General features: G+C 40.4%; 1 protein-coding gene across 2 annotated transcripts in view; it reads right to left on the bottom strand.

Moving 5' to 3' along the window:
* Nucleotides 1-23,235, bottom strand: part of SORT1 (sortilin 1) — a 48,883-nt gene that overhangs the window by 16,045 nt on the left and 9,603 nt on the right. The window contains exons 2-8 of one of the 2 annotated variants that reach the window (XM_053392855.1): nucleotides 9,254-9,313; nucleotides 7,244-7,317; nucleotides 4,544-4,646; nucleotides 3,471-3,635; nucleotides 2,035-2,108; nucleotides 1,480-1,529; nucleotides 532-662 (exon numbers count right to left, since the gene is read on the bottom strand). In XM_053392855.1, the coding sequence (XP_053248830.1) occupies nucleotides 532-662; nucleotides 1,480-1,529; nucleotides 2,035-2,108; nucleotides 3,471-3,635; nucleotides 4,544-4,646; nucleotides 7,244-7,317; nucleotides 9,254-9,313 (657 nt within the window). The remainder of the gene's footprint in view (nucleotides 1-531; nucleotides 663-1,479; nucleotides 1,530-2,034; nucleotides 2,109-3,470; nucleotides 3,636-4,543; nucleotides 4,647-7,243; nucleotides 7,318-9,253; nucleotides 9,314-23,235) is intronic. The other variant, XM_053392856.1, reaches the window with a different exon arrangement.

Below are 23,235 nucleotides of genomic sequence, written 5' to 3'. Positions count from 1 at the left end.
GGATGGGAGCTGTAGGGGCACTTCTTCACTGCATAGTGAACTGTTATCTTTATTAAGGAGTGAAATCACTGAGTGGAATTTTACATCAAGCTCTTCCAGTCGTTCCATCTGTACAGGCATTCCAGGTTGCCATTTCTGCACTGTTTGACGATTTATCCTGACATCCCACCAAGCAAATTTTGGGGGGCACAGGAGTGGAGGGAGTGAAGCTCCGTTGCGCAAGTAGAAGTTCTTGCACAGGGTTTCTGCTGACAGGGCTGATTACATGAACCTTGCCCAAATTTTTTAACTGAAAAATCAGTGGTGCTAAACCTTGGCCTGGATGCCTGATCAGTGAGCCACTTCTGGCCACTTCTACAGCTGGAGGGTTGGCCAAGAAAGAAAATGGCCCTCAGACTAGGAAAAGCCACTTGCATTAAAAATGAACTAATATACATCAACATTCTTCAAACACCTGGGAGTGGGGAACCCACTGTAAACTAAACTCCTGGGGCCTATGGAAATAGAAAAAGAGAACAGTGAATTTCCTACCTTTTCTGTCATCACAGATGCAAAGAGGAAGCGTCCTCCAAGACCAAAGGAGTAGATTTTGCTTCCTATAGTCTTGAATGTCTTCCCAAAGTCTTTGGTCCTTTTCAGCTCAAGTAACCCAAGATCAGCTTCTTGTGAAAGAGGAAGTATATGAACATTGTCCCGATTAGAGAGAGAGAGAGAAGCCCTCTTCATGAAATACACACAGCAAAGAGACTTCATCCATTGAAAGGGTTGCAAGGCCACACCACTGTCCCATGAGCCTGTAGTTTCCCATCCCTAACCCCCCCCCCAATTTCCCTGAAATGTCAATGAGCCTGGAAAATTGCAAAAAAAAAGTCTAATTGCATAGGCTACTCTTTTGCAGGCATCCGTGGTCAAACATGCAGGGAGTAGGCCTTAGGGGCTGGACTTTGCAGCTGCTTCAAAATGTGGTGCCCTTTTCATGTGAGTAATGCGTGAAAGGTGCTGTAGAGCAAATGAAAAAAACAGCTTCAAAGGCCTTATTCTTTAAAGCAGGGCCATGCTAGGTCCATTTGAGGTGCTGGCTAGCCTGCACAGTGCTGATCTTGTTTAACACATAGGTATGCTGCTCTTCGGTTTAGCAGAACTCCAAGGATGGCTCATAATAATAATAAAGCACAGTATCAAAATACAAAATAAAACTCAACATAACCCAACATAAACCAAAATTTGAGCAACACCATCAGAAGAATCAGTAAAAATAACTGATTAAAGCCATCCAGCTTAGATTAGGGCCTCTGGTGAAGATTGTGTTATTTAAGCATGCTCAGTGAGAGAAGGTGTCTGTTACACATTGTGTTCCCAAACTGCTTAAAAAGGGTGAGAACCAGCACTTGAAGCCATCTTCAGAAATGGACTGTCCACAGGTGAGTTGTTAAAAACTAACATGTATCATTATTACTTGTTGTACTTGGGAATACTTACTACAAGAGCCATTCAGGAATGTGGTGAAGAAAATGGTCATGCCAGAGCCCCTGGGAAAAGTCAAGGGGAAGAACACTGAGAACAAAATCCTGAGAGCAAAGAAGCTAGCTAATTCAACAACTGGCAACAGAGAGCCACTTAACTGGAAAAGTCAGGGATGAAATCTGGGACCCTCTATACAGAAGGCAGGTGCTCTACTGCCAAGCTATTGGATCTACTCTCCAAACAGCCCTGGTACCCTGAAGGTGAAAATGATCCAAAGCTGGAAAATTTAACACACAGCTACCAAGTTGCCCCTTTATATAGAGCTCTTCCTGCATATGCAAAGTGTTCAAGTACTGCAAACATCAGTGTATGCAGAAGGCATTACAGCAACTTTTCCCAAAAAGCACACAATACAAACATGACCACAAGAAGGGCTATTAGGGACCAAGAGAATTTCATCCCAAAGAGAGTTATCTTTCTGTTTTTGCAAGCAGCCAGCTCTAGTGTAATCAAGAGAACATTAAACTACTAACTCTCCCTGGGGAACATGTTTGTTTTTCAGCTGCTCACCATTTGGCCAGGCAAACATCTTTGTGTATTTCTTTCCATTTCTCACCAAAGGTCTTAGATACCCACAGACTGCCCTGAAAACATTAAGAAAGGATTATTCATCATCTGCTTAGCATTTTCAAGTCTGAGCTAAAAATATTCATTAAAAATATTTTAGCCCAGATTTCCATTGAAAATGCTCAAGGTGGTTTACAATCCAACCAACATATTAAAAAATAAAATGCAAAATAATCAGTAAGGCAGAGAAAAGAGGCAGCAGAGAAAACATATCTAACATATCACAGAGAATAAGATTAGCAATTTGGTAGACCAATTTTTTGCTGGAAAATACATCTTTGCACAGCAGTGGAACACCATCAGAGAAGGGTCAAGATGTGACTCCCATTGAGAGAGTAACTGAAGTGTTGGTGAGCCCACAGAGAAGGCTCAGTTGTGTACAGCCAAGAACAACTCAGATGTTGGTGAGACATGGAAGAGAACTTCCATAAAAGATTTTAAGGACATGAAAGCTCATATGGGAGAGGACAATCTTTTAAACATCCTAGTGTCAAATCATTTAGGACTTTAAAGTTCATTATCAACACTTTGAATTGGGGCCAGAAACACAACAGAAGGCAGTAACAAACTGGACACAGTTTCTTGACCAGCTGAGGCTTCCGTACTTCAGTTCTGCCACTGAGTCAGACTGTATCTCTTAAATAAGCTTGATTCACCTATATACAGAATCTCATAGTCCTGTTAGAAAAGAGCTTCATGCAGCCAATGCAATGAGTTTCATTTAAAATATACCCCACACTTTCATTATGTAACACAGCACTTAGGGCAAAGCAGTAAGTATAACCGTACAACTGCTGTATTGATGAGACAGAAACTATGACGCTGCCAATTATTACCACAAGGGGTCACACAAGAGCCAAGCCCTCCTGCCCACCCACTCAAATATACATTAAGAGCCTCTCCAGACTGGAGCTTTTTTGTGGGTGAATTCTGCAACATGTCACTGATGCAATAATTGTGGTGGATTGATACTGGGCCATCCATCATTCCACTTTATTAGTTGTTCTGCAATGCTTCCCCAGTATTACACTATTATTGCTGTTTGGAGCAGTACTCTTGCACTACAGTATCATAAAAGCAGGACAAAAACTAAAGCAAAACATTTGTGGTATAAAAGGTTACAAGGATTTCAACAGGACATTATGGGATAAGCTGAAAATGAAGCAGTGTACCCACTCTAGAACTTTTTCAGGTTTAAACAGTATTGAAAGTGGGATCAGGGATAACAGCCCCAATACCATCGTAAGTCCAAATCATCATGAATGCATAATAAAAAGGATGTCTGGAGGAGCCCTAAATGGCTTCTTGGAGCCTAGATTCAATGCCTAAATTACCAGTGAATAAGTGAACCAACAGCTCTATTCTTCCCAAATCCTTACCTCAATACTGAGGGCCAACAACAGATCAGAATTCTGAGGGTGATAAATTATTTGAGTTGAAGGATGGAAAGGAATATCTGTCAACTGGAAGTTCTTAGCAAAATCAGATGATCGAAATATTCTTCCTGTATGGTATGGTCTAGGTCTGTCCCCCGTCAGTATCACCTAGTCAGAAAAATAAAGATCAGTGTCCCTTCTCAACATATCTGTGCTTCTAGTTTATCACAAATAAAGAAGTCACCTGAAGCTATTTGAAACATTGCAGTTTTGAAGTTGGCAGAAACCAGAATAAAAATCCCAACTGTGTGGGAGAACAGAATTCCTCACTAACCCTTAGTGTTTCTTGTGCTTATGCTCCTTGTGCAAATTTGCTGTGCAAATTAGTGCAAAGGGACTGCTTCACTAGGATATGAGTGCTTAGCTGAACTCCATTAATTTTTTTAATACAATCTAAAAGGATGTAACATTTTTTCTCACATCCATCTGGAAGTCATGTGGGAATAAACCAAACCCATAAAGACCAAAGGAAACAGTGATGACCTGAATAAAACCAATAATGTTGGTGTAAACATTATTTCTGTTTCGGCAGCAAACTAACGAGTCCAGAAAAAGTAGTAGAAACCCTATAAACCACCATCAATCTTTTGACTATTAGAAATATGTCTTATGCAACCTGCTTTAGGATCAAACTTTGTACAGCACACTACAGAATGTTCTGCCAAGGAAACTGAGCTGCTCTGAGGACGAGACTTTGTGAAAATCACGCAGCCATGCCTAGAACACTGTGTGATTGCATAGGCACTGTAACAGTTTGATTTAATCTACAATCAGGTAAACTGGAAAAAGCAGGTAATGGCTCCAACATGCAACCAGGAAGCATCAAGCAGGATGCTATTTCTCAAGGTCATATAGCAAGTCAGTGGAGAGTAGGGTGGATAGGTAGGTAGGTAGAGATTTTGTGGCAGAAATCTGTATTCCATAGATATGATATGATATGGACAACTAGGCTATATTGTGCAACACTGTAAACTTGTTAAGCAGCTGGAGAAATAGGAACAAAGCCCACATCCTACCTTCCCTGAATTTTCTGGTCCAATGGCCATTCCAAATTCTGTCCGGATGAAAGTGTTGTTAATGAGATCCGTAATGTCTACGAAAGTTTTCCCATAGTCTTCACTACAGTGCAAAAAAAAAAAAAAGACATTGTAAGTGTAAAAGCTCCTCAGTACAGGATAGTTTTGCAGATGCAGCCATTTGTGTCTGGAGGCCTCTTAAAACAATAGAACACACCAAAAAAATGATAGAAGGAACCAAACCATTTTATGGTCACCCTGTGGAGGTCACTTAACAGCCCTTGTAACCTTTGTTTCAATAATGTGGTGAGCCTATGTTTGTAGTAAAGTTTCTGACACTTGCAAAGTTGTTGAGATTTTTAAAGAATTTTTCACCCAAACACCAGGACCATAGTACCATACTGTGGGCTTGCCATATTTCATAAAGTAAAAATCTAGGCACAAAAATTGTTGAGCTTCGGGGAAATCGCAAAAACAACAATGCTGATATGGGTTGCCATACCCCGGATTTTCTGCCTGGACCCTGCTTCCGCCTGCAGTGTTCCAGGTATGTCTGGGATATTCCAGATGTATGGCAATCCTACCATAGTAGCAACATCTGAACATGTAAAAACTAATACAGGATACCTGGTGAAACAGGCAGGACAGCTTCTTCAGATGATCATATTGATCTGGCTGGTGTACAAGGCAGTTCTTAAAGTAATCTGGTACTAGGCCATTTAAGGCTATGTACACTAAAAAACAGTATCTTGTACCTAGCTGAAAAATGTACTGGTGGCTAGGACAGGGCTTTCAGCACTGTTGTAATATGCTGGTGCAGAGCGGTTCTCCCCAAAAGCTGGGCTGCATTAGCTGCAATTTCCAAACCAACCTCTGGGGTAGGCCCACATGCAGTGCACTGCAATAGTGCAGTCCAGAGGTAACCAAATCATGCACCACTGTGGCCAAGTTATCCCTGTCCCAGAACAGCCATACCTAGCGTACTAGCTGAAGATGGAAAAAGGTATACAGTCTTTAATTAGAACATTGCTGCTTATGCTTTATTTTTTTAAGGTAACCTATTACTTTCCCTACTCACTTTATATTGAATGTTTTAATACAACTCCTCAAAATGGACACCTGCACTTCCTCCTTGAACTTTGGTTTGTAGACCATCTCCCCAGGGCCAGCTGCCCATGCTTACAGCTCTCTGGCAACTTGTAAGAGAGTTAAACAGGAACACGTCTGAGGTAGTGACGTAAAGCACTTCCAGCTTCAAAGCCCGGGAATCAATGGAGGTGCAAGGGTGATCATTTATTAAAGGGAAGCCCCTCAGCAGAGAAAGTTGCTTGTTTATCGACAGCCAGTTACTAAAAGTCCACAAAACAGCATTCAGTCTAAAAGGAGGAAACACTAGTGAAAGTAACCATGTGCTGGGGAACACCCAAGAGGACAGGATGGACTTCGCCTGGCATCTCCAAGAAAACAAAGGCAGGGCCAGGTAAATATTCCAAGGGAGGGACTTGTTCAGTGTGAAGCTCCTTGCTCTATATAGTAGCCGTAATGTACAAACGAACCCTACGAGTTCCACATGTAACCAGCCAAAACTCCCATAAGAAGTCTTGGCTTCTTGCAAGACTAACTCTACCCAGCCATGCTATCCCTACACTTTCAGAAGCCTCAAGTTAGAGACCTGCACATGGCAAAGAGTGCCTAAACTTTTTCTAAACTAATAACAAAGGCTAGAGTTTTTCCCAGTTCTCTTTCTCAGGATACCTGGCATTTTAAATTTGTCACACTTTGCATATGTGAGCCATTCTTAAGCAGGGTCACTTGTAAGCCTATTCCAGCTGTCGAAATGGGCAGCAAAATTTGGTGAGTGCCTGAACTTCTCAGCTGCCCTTTACGTTTCCCAATGCGCCTGGGAAAAAGGGTGCCACCACTGCATACCACTCTTAGCAGATGCTACTCCTGGCCAAAGGGAATTGCTCTTAAGACTTGCTGTCTGTGGTGCAACTGATTTTCTCCAGCCGCTAAAAAAGAGAAGCTCAGCCGCACCAAAGAAACAAGGAAGGAAAAATCTGTCTAGCTTCTGTCTGGCAAGGAACCACACCTAAAGAAAGTGCAGTTTGGACTGTGGTTCACACAAGCTCTATCCCAACAGGAAGCATGGGGAAAGATAAGAGAGGTGAGCTTTTCAAACCCTCTCAAGCTTCTTGACACCAGTAGCAGCAGTCAGTAAGGAGCTTACTCCTGTAGGATTTCCAACAGGCCGGCAGAAGGGGGATGGCTTACTTACAGTCCCTTAAGGCAAGCTAGATAATAAAGTAGCATATCCATTGTTTAAATGGCAGAGATAACTGCCTCTGACAAAGAATACACCACTTAGTATATGACTTATTATTAAACCAGCAAATCCCTCCATGATTGCTCCTGTGCTTTTGGTAAGCTTGTGCCTCTTTACATGTCAGAAAGTTGGACTCTCTCCAAGGCAGGATAGACCTCAGGATGCAACACTGACCACTTATTCAACCTGCTGTTCATCACTGGCTTTGTAAAGAGGGTGACCTATCACTAGTTTAGAAGCTCTGTCCCTAACCACTGTACATAGGCAATGTGAGGCTGCTCACAAATCCTCATATATAAGAATCGGCAGCAAGCTCTTGGCTTCATTACAATGTGCATTTCAGTTCATAGACATTCACAACACAATGCTCTCACCTTCTGTAGAGCTTAGACTGCCCGAAACTCATGATCACCAGAGGTATCTGAAATGTGGTCAACACAAGAATAACCTGGAAAGAGAGAAACCTGTTAGCAACAATAGCCTGAGAACAACAGCCAGCACGCACACTGTCTAAAAGCCAGGTAACCATCACATCCCAATAAGGACAAATTCACATATTTGGGGGTACATGGCTGAGCTAACACAAGTTTATGATTTTAATTGGGTTTATTTTGGCATGTGGGGTTGCTGTCATGCATACACAACACATTTTTAAAAAAATGTTTCAGAAACATTATAAACTTGTGTTGAAGGATTTATAAAGGTCAGCTGAATACACCAACATCCACTAGAATTCATTTTGCATTTATTTTTTTTAATGCTATGTCTTATCTTTGCAACTTCTTTTATTCTGTTTGATGACATTTTAGAAAAGCTACTTCTTAACAAAGTCACCCGTGCTTTGACATCCTAGCTTGAAGTGTCAAGGTGTTTTTTTCCCTAAGAGAGAAAAACTCGCTTAATCCCTGGTATACATAATTGGCCTGACACAGGTTTCTTAGTTAATAGCTAATCTCTCAGAACAATATAAAATAGCTAATCTCTACAGAACAATATAAAATAAAAGATGATACTTTAGCCCAAAATTGTACCATAATCCCTTTGTATATCAGCAGCCTGGTAAACTTGGTAAGTTAGGGCACATCATATTGCATTTTGGAATTATCACACGTCATAAAATTGGGTTCCAAATCCAATTTTATCCTGCTCTTATCGTGTTTCTCTAAGGCTGCCATCCTAACCCCACTTACCTAGAAGTAAGCCCCAATGAATTCAATAGGAAATACTTCTGAGTAGCCATGACTGGCATTGCACTGTCAGCCATTAGGCAAGAAGCAGAAACAGCTAAACTCTAACCAAAAGAGGAAGTTTGCTGATAAATAGTTTACTTTAAAAAAAAAATGGAGGCAGGGGTGAGTCTTAAGAGATGGACAGCTGGACCACTCTGGCAGTTCAGCTGAGATATTAGTTATATTAGGCTTCCTTCTCCCTCAACTGACACCTGGTATCAGTCATGCAACAGGATGCAGCAGAGGGAGAAATGGGAAGCAGAAACCAACAATATATATATATATATTGCTCAGTGTGATGAAGAGGAAAGCGGCACTAACTTCTTTTTTAACACCACAGCTGCAGTCGATACGCTGCACAACCAAACGAAGTTCCAAGTAGCTTTATTGTACAAGGTCAATGGAGCTAGGACAAATCCGAGGAGCTGAAGGACCCCTTTAACGATCCTCCTCCACCCTCAGCAGTTTTTTTGTCTTTTTGTTTTTGTATTATCGGTCACTCGATGTTTTAAATCCCTTGTCGCTTCTGTTATCTCTTTTTTTTTCTCCCCTGTAAGTATTTGCCCAGGACGATATCTACTTTTACCTCCCCACCCCCATTGTATGTTGTTATTTCTATGTATATCATGCTATGGCCACACGGCTAATGCAATAAAATCTATATAGTGCAATTCTTCAGTATGCCTGGAACATTGGTTGTTGCTTACACTTTCAAAGAGAGATGCATTTCTCTGTGCCGGATGTGAAGAAAGAGGCAGTGAGTACTTCCTCCTCCTCGGCAAAACTTCAGTATTGAAGCAATTCTCACCTCAAGTCTGGATGGGCAGTTAGACACTTCTTACCAAATCCAGAGTGAGTCACCCAATATACACAACACCTACACTGTGTCCTTTCTTCCTTGGCCATGAGTATGAAGGTAATAGCTAAAAGAAGAACCCAAATGGCTTGCAACACCTACATCTGAAGAGGATCATTATTCATGACCCATCAAACAGGAACGACCCTACTTTTCCATGTGGGAAGATTAAAGTAAAACTATCCATTATTGAGAGTACTGAGTCATGCAGTTGGAGAAATTATTATTTCACGTGTTGTGCTTTTGTTCCTTTCAAAATTAATATTTAAAAATCCATTCAACCTATCTGTATTACTTACCCCAGTGCTGTCACCAATCCAGGATAGAGTCACTGAGCCACTGAGATCATTGAAGACACGCTGTAAAAGCAATTAGAAATATAATTCAGTCCTCTAGTCTTCCATCCAGTGCCAGAAAGGAAACAGCCTCTCCCAATTTCCCCTTCACTCTAATCATGGTAACAAGCAGTTCCTGGACACAAATTCAGGATCTTTATAATCACATTGCCTCATATGTGCCCTATTTGAAAAATAATAGCTTACTGAGTTTCGGGGAACACATCATGCAACCCAGAAGCTGATCCAACAGCATCTCTGTACTACTATGGTTTAGATTTAATTTCCTATGCAAGGGTCTGAGTGGATGAAATTCTCACAAGGAAATGACCCAAAATAAGCTCTCCTAGATGTGTCTTGCTGGCATTTAATATATTGCCATATGGATCTTCAGTCCTTTTACTCAGGATATCACTGGATTTTTGCTGACTCCATAGAACTGGGGAAGAGAGTTCATGCAGGGACTCCTCCCACAATCCTGTTCATAATAAAATCCCTCAAGCTGACATGTCAAGCAATAAGGAAGAGGTGCAGAATATAGTACTGTATATAGTTTTGGTCTCTGTAACCCATGAAGGTGTAGCTATCAGTGTAGGAGAGAAACTGGAAGCAGCACTAGCCTCATGGTTTTGTAGAGACTTCCTCAAACCAGTCCATGTAATTCTTGGAAATCCCTGAGTATGTTACCACCAGGAGCTTTTGATCACTTTGGTTACTCTTCTATTACAGTGGTACCTCGGGTTAAGTACTTAATTCATTCCAGAGGTCCATTCTTAACCTGAAACTGGAACTGTTCTTAACCTGAAGCACCACTTTAGCTAATGGGGCCTCCCGCTGCCGCCGTGCCACCGGAGCATGATTTCTGTTCTCATCCTGAAGCAAAGTTCTTAACCCGAGGTACTATTTCTGGATTAGCGGAGTCTGTAACCTGAGGCATATGTAACCCGAGTTACCACTGTATTATTATTATTATTATTATTATTATTATTATTATTATTATTATTATTATTTTATTTATTAAATTTCTGTACTACCCTTCATCCAAAGATCACATGGTGGTTTACATATATAAAACACATAATGGCTCATTGTCCTAAAAGCAAAACAAGCTGCACACCTGTTACTTCTAACATATCTGTTACAAGAAGCTTACTGTCCTTTCAGTGTACTCAAGGTGCCTAGCATGATTATTTATTCTATGCTATCTGTATGCCATCGCTAAACCAGAAGCCTGAGTTCAGAGTCACACCACACCAAAGAGTCTTGACAGCTCCTGGACAAGACCCTGGGGCCATTTAAAACCTTTAACACCCTTCTTCCATCTCATAGTTCTGTTGGACACCTAGAGCCTCCAGCAAATCATAAATATCCATGCGGTGGAAGGGCATTAATTAGGCATAAGTTACCCTATAATAGAATGTCATTTCTTTCACACATGTATTATTCTTTGACTTTGCAAAATTTTGATTTTGCTTAAATGTAGGTGAATGACACATTTAAATTAAGGCTTCCTTCACAGCAATTAAAAAATTACTCCAGTTTAAAATAACAACAACAATGGAGAATAGATGAAAGATTCAACAGAACTTACTAATGAAGCACTTTTGACACATGTACAAAAGCAAACAGCATTATTCTGTCATGATGTACCCAAGGCTCAAGCAACATGGTATGCCAAGTTCAGATTCTTTCCTCCATGGTTTGTTTGCTTCTAAAACTAAAGGAACCTGCCAGTCTCAGCACATGAAAGGTGTGCTGCTTAACACTCCCCACTCTTGTCCTTTTTTAGTTTGAAATCACCTCTCCCGAACTATTTTTTTCAGGCAGAGGACAAAAAGGGAAATAGTCCCCATAGTTTCCCTTCCCCACTCCTCTGGGGGGCAAAGCAGTTTGGAGTGGGCAATTTTGAACTGAACAGTAGTTAGGCATCTCACTTTTCTACTCAGGTGCAGCCTTATATATGTATATATAAAACACCACTAGACACAGATGAAAGAAATCACAGAACTGCGTTTTTTTATTTATGAGGGTTTGACATTTCAAAAATATGACAATTTTGGCCTTGCCGGATTACACAAAAACCTTAACAGCTCAGTCCATGACTGAGAGGCATCAAAACTAAAAACACCAATTTCTTCAGAACTTCATGAACTTTAATATAATATACCACATGATGGACTTACTCTAAATTTTAATTTTAAGTTACAAAATTTAATTTTTTTCAAGGGATTAAAAAAATTATATGATTACAATTTTTCAATAATTTGTATTGATTATTTAATATTTCTAAGAGCTACCTGCACAATTTCATCTTGGGATATCAATGGGATCACATTAAAAATATTTTGTACATACATGTCTGCCTTATCGGGTTCTATTTAAGATAAATGGGTCTTCTTGGAGTAAAATATAACAGAATATCACTATAAGATCAGCTGCTTCAGGCATTTCTTTAGAAAGTTATTCAGTTAAAAGGTGTCTGAAAAGCTAGCCAGGCTGCAGACACTACTGTAAACTAGAAAATAGAAGGCTGGCCAACCAAGCCCTGCCTTACCAACTGCATCACTAGGAGTATATACTAGAGCTAACCTTAAAAATCTTCCAATATCAGTGCAGATCTGTGAAAGCAGCCAAAAACGTATCATGAAAAAGTATGTGTGCTAGAAATGCTGCTTTTCCAGGTCACACTGATTAGAAAGCAAACAAGATGAGCTATCCTGCTCAAGAATCCAGCTGCAATTGTTGGTTCCCAGGGGAAAAGAGAAAGGACAATAACTACTGCAGACCACAGTGTGTTTTCAAAAATGCTTTCCCTAGGGTCACACGCTCAAGTTTTACACAAATAAAACTGGGAGTCAAGTAATAGCTTGCATTGCAAACTGTTAAACATTGAGATATCTGAAATATTCTGAACTTCAGGAACAGCATTAGTTTTGAATTTAATAGCAGCTGCTAAGTTATCCATCACTATGAACTGGAAAGATCCTAATCCTTCAGTATTGAGAGAATTCTGTTTAAAGACTTGGAACAGTGGCAATGGATAAACTGGTGGAATATATTGGCTGTGTGATGGCAAGCAACACTGAGACTTTTCAAAAAAAACCTGAACCATTACTTTCACGAGCAATTATTTTAATATAAGAATTGACATCTACAAGGCTTGTGCTGTTTATTCTTTTCTGTACCAAATCAAAGGTCAGTGGAAAGATACTAGAATATTTTCTAAATGGTATTTTACAACTTAGATATTAATGTGCATGTTGGAGAAGTACAACATGATGCAGTACCTCAGCTCATAGAGTTGCTGCGGTGTTTTATTTCAAAGAGAAGTGACAACTGAGTATGAGGTTTAACCATACACTTCCCCTTTATGACAAGGACAAAGGAACAACTTCACTTGGATGCATGTCCCTGGAGATCCAATATTAACCCCCATTTTTCTGCAGACAAACTGGGATGCTGGAGAGATAATGATCATTTTCAACCATAATGGAAAGCCATAGAATAAACAAACAAGCCTTGAATTTCTCTTGTGGTTTGCGTGGAAACAAACCAACAGTCCTGATTCACATGTAGCACTAAGCCGATCACATGATCCGCATGCAACACAGTTTCTTTCTTTCTGGGTTGGTAAAGAAAGGAGGAGGGACGAGGGTGTGTGACTTAAGCAATGTGTACCAGCACGTTGCTCATTCATAGTAAGTCCTAGTTTGTTTCAGACTATGGCTTACCACAATATGCAAGTATCAGTATACTAATTTAACAAAGCATATGTTTTCTACTTTGGTCACACAGTAGCAATGTTATTTGCTATCTTTGAATTTTGGGTCCAAAAAAATATTATATTTATTTGTGGTGGAAACCAACTATGTCAAATTCAGAATAGACCCATTAAAATCAATGGACCTAAGTTAGCCGTGTGTAATTATTTCAATGGGTCTACTATGAGCATGACTTAAGTTGGGTTCAACCCTTAATTTCTTTCCTACCCCTTCTCCCAAAGGAGATTTGCAGCTTATTCTCTCTCTGAAGGAAATAAACCTTTGGAAACAACCCGTAATTCCAAACCACTTATTTCCAAATTATTTCAACCAGCATCTCTTTCAGAATGTTGTTTTCAACATTAGTCCTATTTCTGGCCTGATGGTGGAGGGCCAGAGAAAACCATTCCTCCCTTGTTTTCCACCAAGTCTTCATATCTCTAGGTCAGACAGCAATTCAGCCATCACTTTCTCCACACAGTGAGGTAGAAGAGGCACAAACAAGTTTCAGCAAGGCTGGAAACTTCCCAAAACAAAGCATGTGAATCAAAGTCAGCTTGTATGGCCAAGGCCAGATATGTGCCAGACTTCCTTGCGGATTACTGAAATTATTTTACTTTCAAGGTACAGAGCAAGGTTACCAAAAACTGCATCCTGTAATATGCTACGCACAAACAGCAATAAAAGAAAGAGGTAAGCAAAGAAACTGTATCAGCTATGAAAGCAGAACTGAGTGAGAAACTGATCATTAGATGCTAGGGGGTTAAATTACCCTTCTTAGCTATGGAAACATGGCTGTAATTAGTAACTAGTCTGAAGAAGGGAGAGGCTGCTAAGAACTATTTGTGTACAAACTGCTCCTTCAATAAAGAAACAGAAGGGGCAATGTCAATGCACTTCCATGATTCGAAACCATATCTGGTTCAGAGATATGTTTAGCGATGCTGAGAAGTGTGAAACTACTGACCGAGTTAAAATTAAGAATCAGCAGCACAGGCAAACTAAGAAAGAGCTTTCGGTGAAAGAAATGGAGCAAGAAAGAAGAATAAAGATAAAATGGATGTTTATTAATTGCACAATAACTTAGACACATTCATAAGCAGCATTAGCAGTGTGTGTCTCCTGTGATGTCAGAAACAATACCCATGTTACTCAACAATATTTTCACACTCAATGTCCATCACTACTTTACAGTCCAAATAATCTGGGATCTTAGCCTTTGCTATAATGGCTAGTTGCCTTCAGACAAACTGAGAATTGCTTGTCTATCAAAACATTCAAGTTAAACACTTGGAATGTAATACTTCAATTTAAAAGGGCTGTTTCTTTTCCTCCCATATTTTTACTAATCTACCCTTCATAAATTCAAAAATGAAACATGTCAGTACAAGATAACTAAGTTCTTGTATTATTTACTCAAAATATTTCTGCACTACGCTTCAATCAAAAATTTCCAATAATAAATTAGGATGCTAATCTATTACTTATAGGTAACAATGGTCATTTCCATATGACCTGTTTATTGAAAATTTATCCTGATTTGTTTGCACAAAACTTGCACAGAGAGGTTATATAGCAGGCATAGGCAAACTCTGGCCCTCCAGATGTTTAGGACTACAATTCTCATCATCCCTGACCACTGGTCCTGTTAGCTAGGGATGATGGGAATTGTAGTCCCAAACATCTGGAGGGCCGGAGTTTGCCTATACCTGTTATATAGTATCTGCACCTTATTGGATATTCATTCTGATTTGTTTGTGTGGAGGCTATATGGAATTCAGCATATGATGAGACTTCACCCTGATTTGTTTGTGCGGCGGTAATATGACTTCTCATTAATTGATCATTATCCTTTTTCTGTCACTCTCCTTATCACAAAAAGTTCAGTTTTCTTTAAAGTGGGTTTGTTGTGTTAATGCACTTTAGTCTACTTTAACTGAGCAAATCTGGTATGTGACTGAATCACCCACAAAATACAGTCTGGAGGCGACCAGTGCCAAATTATCCCCACAAATCTGGAAAAACAAGCTCCTGCCAGACGTAATTACAGAGGGGCAACAGTGGATCAATCACATCTCAGAGTACTCGCTGACTTTCCTAACAGATATTATCTGACCCTACAGGTATGTTATCAGGAGTGTTGTGCCATGAACAATTTCATGTTGTGAGCCGCCCTGAGATCTAAAGGTATAGGGCAGTATACAAATTTAATTAATTAATTAAATGGAAGGCAGATGGTTCTGTCAGTCCTGTTGGCAACATTCAAAAACAAATTAGGGAAGCATCTGACCTAAGTTTGATACGCAAGAAATCAACTGGGCAGTTAAGGACATGTGAGGTCTCCCCAATTATATTTTCAAGAGCTGTCAAATCCACATGTTCCCAAGCAAGATGGGTGTCAGCTGAGAGCACAGCACCTTTATTTATTTTTTACAATTTGTATCCCAAAGAGCTTTCAGTTTAGTGGTATTGGCAATTCCATATACTTAAGTGATCCAGGAGTCTCCAGTTCTAGATTCAGCAGGCTTCTGACCATGTTTTTCCGAAAGCCAGCAAGTTAGACGGATGGAAAAATACATTAAGCACAATTTACATCTCACTGTCTGCCTCAAAGGCTATTTTCAATCAAGACTTGGAGAATACCCACGGTATAGATTGTGCTGTTGCCTCACCACACTCAGGAAAACACTCCACATAGAGGCAAAGCCATGTAAAGCACTTGGGGACCTAGCAAGATGGGTCTGTTAATGAAACTTGGGAAACAATTAAGCATAATAAAATTAACTTTAAGCACTAAAGCTAGTGAAAGGTTTACAGATGTTATACTGCTGGAACTTGGTAACTCTATGTTAAAGAAAGAATTAGAAATCCCACAGAAGGGAATAGGTTGCATTTATTCAAGTAGTTATTCTATTTATAATCAAGCCCACATATTTTTTATTATTTAACATATTTAATTTGGATTAGAAGATGTCTTTAACTAACCTCTATAAAGCATATATATAATAGAATATATTGGTAATAATTGATTATTAATCATACTGAATTTTATTTTTAACTATTTGTTTTTCAGTTACTGACAAATAACAATGTGGAGTATGTTGATGTGCAAATATGCACCTTAAATTTTATTAAAAGGTTAAAAGGCATTCCACACAGGAACTAATTTTCCCTCAAAGATGATTCCCAACAGTACTGGAAGTTTTAATACTTTGTCCAGTCCACCACCAACTAACTTCCAACATATTACTTTGCTGTCAGGGTAAATAATCACTACCACTTTGAGAGCAATCAGCTCTCCATCACACAACCAAGAGACAGGCAAGGAGAGACTATGGAAATATGCATTTCTGTGTGTGTACAGTAAGAAGAAAGGAAATAGTAAACATCCCAATATTCAAATACTGAAAATAATCTCTATAATAAAGTGTCTTCCATTGTATGTATCCTATTATTGTAATTAAATGATGTGTGATCATGGACGTAGCCAAGGGGGGCAAAAATTATAGAAAAGCATTGAAAGTACTCAATAAACTGAGGTTCCATCGCCCTCCAAACCAAAGCCTGCCTCTAAAACTTGAACAAAAGCTCAACAATGTTGGCTGCTCCACTGAAGAAGCCAAGAAGCACAAACAAACAGTGAGGGCACAAACAAACAGAACAAATAGAACTACACTATCTGGTTTTCCAATGAAGTTCTATCAACATATTTTCTTGGAGGAATATAAACAAAAGAGTAATTAGATCAGGGGAATTATGCTGGATGCCATCACTTGAAAATGAGGTATTGAAACAACCCCATGTTATCTATCGGGAAGGTTTCTGGTTGGTCCTCGTCTGGGGGCAATCGCAGCTCAGCGCTCGGAGTGACCAGCTTCCCAATGTGCATCTTCTGATTGAGTTCAAACTACATTTGTGTAGTTTCTGATCATGCTTGCTCCTCCTCCATAACTGTGGGCAAAGTCTGTTCTATGGATAGAGGTGTAGATGGATTATCTATAGTATCATACATATTGATTCGGCGTATAGTTGGATCCAGTCCCTTGGTCTGCAAACACCTTTCTTGGTTGGGTGAGTCTCTTACCAGGGATTCCTCCTGTAGAAAGGCCAGTATCTCCTCTTTCCCAGACCTATCATTGTTTGTATTCCTGTTGCCCACGTTAGCAGGTTCATGGGGGTTTGCCCTAGGCTTGTTCAGGTCACGTATCAAATCTTGAATACTGTTTGTTATTTCTTCAATTTCCTCTACTATGGAGTTAATTGGGGTTGTGTTTATCGTTGCTCTTTGCTCAACATTCCTAAGGAGCGGAGATGTCTTTAAAGTAGGGGAGGTAGTGCTGTACTGTATTATTTATGCAAATTGATTTTCTCTGGAGTTAAAGATTGACGGGGACAAACCTTGTTATGTTGAGCTCGTATTTTGCACAATTTGTATACGGTGTCTGTTTGATAATGTGTGGTTTGCTATGCCTAATAAAGGATAACTATTTATTAACAACCCCATGTTTGCACCTAATAGTCACATATCCAGGATCTGAATCTTTATCAGCAATGGAGCATGCTAAACCTCTGCATCTAGTAGGAGAGTTTTCTGCAGGCCTTGGGGGTCTCCTGCTTGTGGGTTTCCTCACAGGTATCTGGGTGGCCATGATCTTGTCTAATCCTTATCTAAAAGCTATTACTGACTTGCTCAGTGCTAATTTGCCCAGGTTGTGAACGTGTGGTCTTATTATGAAGTTTAACATTTTTAAGTTTAAAAAAAGACAGAACTAGAATATATTAAATTGAATTTAAGTAAAACTTTGCTTTGTTGCTCTTATGCTAATTCTGCCTGCTGCTTCTCAATAATAAACCACCCTGAGACCTCCAGGTATCGGGCAGTATATAAACTTAATAAATAACAACAGCAACTACGAATACAGTGGGGAAATTGTTTTAATTCCATTGCATAAAGCCAATACTCTCATCTGGTTTTATAATATTATTGCCCCTCCTTAGCAACACTAATTTATGAGGTTATATACTCTGGGAATTAAGCTGTATTTTAATCACATCACCCATTGTGGTACTTACAAGAACAGATAGTGTGCTGAACAGTCGAGTGACAGCAGTAATGCTACTGTGCTCCATAATTATGAAAGATTCATTTCTCTCCCACTGTAGGCAGGACTAATGTCTCAGTTCCTCACATTTCCACATGAAGATCAATGATCAAGTGGTAATTCACAAGCGAAAACAACGGAACCAAAAATTAGAACAGAAGTCTTGCATTATTAACAAGTTTGAATACAAATTCAAATCAGATACTGCACTAAAAGGTACATTATAGGTGCTGAGAGACATAAATACTGCATCCAGATCACTGCAACCACAGTGAAGGATTACCTATACAAGAGAGCCCAGCAAGTTTATATGTAAACCATTTTGAGGTTTACATTCAAACAGTATATAAATGTTGTGAAATATGTCCAAAATAAAATAGTAATATCTTTAGAAGAGTAGCTACAGAATGAAAGATCTACAACAAAACAAACATTTAAGGAATATTGTTGTCTTGGATTCTTTACACATACTGCTGATAACTCAGTTAACATTCAGTGAGAAAGGAAAATCACAACTTAGCACTTTATTTTGCCAATCACCACAACATTCACAAAACAGGGCCATTAGCAGCTCAGCTTCACAATGTTTCAGGGACACTAGAGCATATTGTAAAATCATGGAGCCTGTTTTAGACCCAGCAAAGATAATACAGTGGTACCTCGCAAGACGAATGCCTCGTAAGACGAAAAACTCGCAAGACGAAAGAGTTTTTCATTTTTAGAGTTGCTTCGCAAAACGAATTTCCCTATGGGCTTGCTTTGCAAGACAAAAACGTCTTGCGAATTTGTTTCCTTTTTCTTAAAACCGGGCGCATTGCTTGAAGAGGTGCAATTCCGTGCTTCGCAAGACGAAAAATTCGCAAGACGAAAAAACTCGCAGAACGAATTAATTTCGCCTTGTGAGGCACCACTGTACTCGTCTAGCAAGGACTAGTGGAGGAATTCCTCTTCAGCTCTACTGAAACAAAGCACCCTATACTGCTTGCATGCAGTGGGGAGAGATTAGGGTTGCTGGAGTTGCAGTAAAGATACTAACGCAAAGTGATGGAGTAAATGGTGCCTATAACATCACTACAAACCAGCTTCTAATATATTTATCTACTCAGAACATTTTTATTATCCGGTCAGTTATTTAAACTGTTTTACTTTTATTCCTTTTTCCCTCTTTAGATGTGTCCACGTTCTCCAGTACTCATACCCAGAACTCTTACAATTAAATTTTCAGCCCTGCAACCTCCCAACAGTTAGTCCCACTCCCATCCATAACATGGAGGAAGGCAAGAACATTGTTTGGTAATACAGATAGCACTAGTAAAGTGCTAAAAGCACTAGTAAAGTTCCTATTCCTATAGGAAAGAACCTTCATCTAAAAGGCCAATAGTGTTAGAATAGATCAGCAAGAACTCCTAGACCAGATTCTTTCACCCAAACCCTTCATATCAAATGTTTGCCAGCATCACTCCCAATGCCTCAAATGAGGTGAGAGTAACTTTGAAGGTCATGTGATCAATGTGGAAAGTAGTCCCCAGTTAAAAATGGACAAGTAATGGCATAGTTCATAATCCATAGTACACTATCGCTCCCAAAAATTTCTATGGTACTGAAGGACAACAGAGATCACAGTACGAATAATGAGAATGTTTCCTGACAATAGGATCCCAGGGACAACCAGGGGTCAAAGTGGCAGCAATCTGTACTAGAAGCAAGACCAGGAAGCATGTGAGGACTTCCTCAGTTGGGGGGAGGACAAAAACCCTGTGGGAACAGCTATGCTGCAGAGAGTAGTAATCACAGAACCAGGAATGATGGTGGAACTGTCAAAGTGAGTGAATCCTCCATTAAGGAAGGGTTTAATCCTGAACTTCACCCTCAGTGGAGACATGTACTTGAGCTTCTTTAAGTTCTGAGATAGTAATAGCCTGAACACAGCAGAAGACTGAGTAGAAACCATCTCTAGAGATGTTGGTTCTGAGATAATCCCGTACTTCTCTTGCCCTTCTTCTTCTTTTATTTTATTTTTTAGTCATGCTTTCAGTGACAAATATGACAACTTATCATTGGCCGTTCATACCAATGTACTTGTGTCAATGTACTTGTCCAGCAATGTGGAAAGTTCCTCCAAGGTGAATTCCTAGGCCGATATCTGTACCAAGGTATGCACTTGGACTTCCACACCTGATGAGTCAAGTCAAAGCATCAGAGCAACTGTCTCCACAACAAGGTTTGGGAGAAATGTTGATACCAAACCAGTCAGCACTAAGTAAGACCAGAGGCACACTTGTTGTAGAGGGTGTGCCAACTGCCACACTGGACAGTGTCTTAATTTCACTAAAGGAAGCCACCACAGCACTTGCAACAGTCCACCAAGGCAGAATCAGCTGTCAGTAAAGGTAAAGGTACCCCTGACCATTAGGTCCAGTCATGGACAACTCTGGGGTTGCGGCGCTCATCTCGCTTTATTGGCCGAGGGATCTGGCATACAGCTTCCGGGTCATGTGGCCAGCATGACTAAGCCACTTCTGGCAAACCAGAGCAGTGCACGGAAACGCTGTTTATCTTCCCGCCGGAGCGGTACCTATTTATCTACTTGCACTTGGACGTGCTTTCGAACTGCTAGGTTGGCAGGAGCTGGGACCAAGCAACGGGAGCTCACCCCGTCACGGGGATTCGAACCGCCAACCTTCTGATCGGCAAGTCCTAGGCTCTGTGGTTTAGCCCACAGCACCACCCACTGTCAGTAGCAAGAGTGAAAGGATTGAGATGCAGCAGAGTTATGTCACAGTGGAGCCCTGATAACTTGAGCCTCAGAATTCATCACAAGAATCAGCTACCAGATGGTCATAGAAAGCCAGGACAGACCTGTCTGTGTGTCTGCCTTGTGAACTTTTGACAAAGAGGGAAGGTGTCACAATGTGCCACTCACTAAAGCAAAGGTGGCAGCAGTAGTGTCCAAATGAAGGAACTAATGCTACAAATAGAGCATTCTATCAATAAAATATTCATTGAGAGAGAGATCACTGTATCATAAGACTCCTTTCAACACTAACGGAAACATGAACAAGCACAGGAAATCACCAAAAGAAACAAAATGAAACTCACTGTAGACTGAACAAGAGAAAAGAGAAAGGAATCTAGATTTTAACTTTCCTCCTGGGGGGGGGGGGAAGAAAGTTCCAACTGATGCAACTGCTGCTACGGCCAAGGAGGAATTGAATGGAATGCAAGGGTCATGGTCCTCCTAAGAATATGCCCAGAGTGCAGGCCTCCCACCAAAAATATTAATCATCTAGCCCTACAGCAAGGATGAGGAACCTGTAGCCCTCCAGATGATGTTGGACTCCAACTCCCATCAGCCCAGCCAACCTAGCCAACGGTCAGGAACGATTTGCAGTCCAACAACATCTGAACGGCCACAAGTTCCCAGCCCTGCTCTATAAAGTCCTAGACTTTGGCTGGGTATAAGCACAGAACCCATACATGGGACTCCACAGAGACCACAGAGAACAATCTTCTCTCCTTCTACTGCAAATATTTAGTGACCAAGATATGTTCAGCTATAGTTTCTTCCCCAGACCAGCAGAAGAAAATGAAATTATTTTAGACAAAACTAGTCTATCTTTTCATTTAGTCAACTGTGAGCATAACTACACCTTGAGAGGCAATAATGGAATCCCCAACCCTGCATTTGCCTTGTAATGTTAACATGGAAACGGGGGAAATGCTTAAACCTTCCCCACCCAATGCTTCCTCTTGGTTTCTGTGCTACAGCCAAGTCCAGGACCAGAAGTAAGTCCAGCGTGGTGGCTGAGGTGGGGGTGGAGTGGGGAGAGAAAAAGAACCCCCCAATTTTACTATAATGATCTTGGCAAATATGTGTTTCTCCAAGTGTTTGGTAACATACACTGCTGCCCTGTTTCTTCTACAGCACATTGGATAGCTATTTAATTGCTTGATAATGGGACAAGGAAGTTCAGCACTCCCAGAAACTTGTTCAAACCCTGAAAAACCGGTCTGTCCAACAAACTGAGCCAGAATCCATGGACACTGCCCATCTTATTAAAGGTGAAGCCATCATGGCTTACATTTGTTTTGAAACTAAGGTTAGATTGGATATGATTGCAAAACGATTTCTAGGAAAACCAAGGTTGCTTTACATATTTAAGCACACAGCATTCCCAAGTATCTCTCTCTTAGATATACCCGTATGTCACATTGTCATATGGACTACTTCTCTTTTTCTTGTGTTTTCCATGTATTGTTTTGCTTTTCAAATATGGGACAAGAATGTTGCTCTAATCATTAGAGTCTAATGCAATAATGCACAGAATGGCATGAACTACATGATTTTCTTATTCTCTTCTATGAACAAGAGTAATGTCCATAGTATGATGTGTGCAATTCCATTTTACAGGAAAAAAATGAAAGCCCCTGCATATATATATATGCAACCCGTTGGATGGGGGGGGAATGTTATTTCCTTTTAGATACTCTTACATAATGCAGTTTTAAAACCAAACACTTTTGCCAGCAGCATTAACACAAATGTTATGTGATCTGACAGTATAAATGTCCCAGGCTGTTAAGTATGGGGGTGAAAATTCACCTGGGAAGACTGTTTTAATCTGACTTTCAAGGCATGTGCACATGTGTGACTGACAACGTGCATGTCTTGCGCTGAGTACATTATGGATGCACAGTCATACCTTGGGTTACAGGCGCTTCGGGTTGTGAGATTTCAGGTTGCGTACCGCACCGAACCCGGAAGTACCGGAATGGGTTACCTCCGGGTTTCGGCGCTTGCGCATGCGCAGAAACAATAAATCGCGCTTTGCATATGTGCAGAAGCGCCGAATAACGACCCATGCATGCGCAGAAACGACGCTGCGGGTTGCAAACACTGAGGGGGCTGCAAACGTGCTTCCCGCATGGATCATGTTCGCAACCCGAGCATCCACTGTATTGCTTTCACACTGGTTACATTTGCTGCATGAAATACTGGCACTTTTCACAGGAGTCATGGCACATAGCACTGTCCTAAGCAGCTTTTGTATCAGTGACCATAAACGGTAGTTCTTACAAGGTT

This window comes from Podarcis raffonei, chromosome 6 (genome assembly GCF_027172205.1).
Source record: "Podarcis raffonei isolate rPodRaf1 chromosome 6, rPodRaf1.pri, whole genome shotgun sequence".
Lineage (NCBI taxonomy): Eukaryota > Metazoa > Chordata > Lepidosauria > Squamata > Lacertidae > Podarcis > Podarcis raffonei.
The sequence above is the reverse complement of the archived record's forward strand: the minus strand, read 5'-3'. Positions and strand labels throughout refer to the sequence as shown.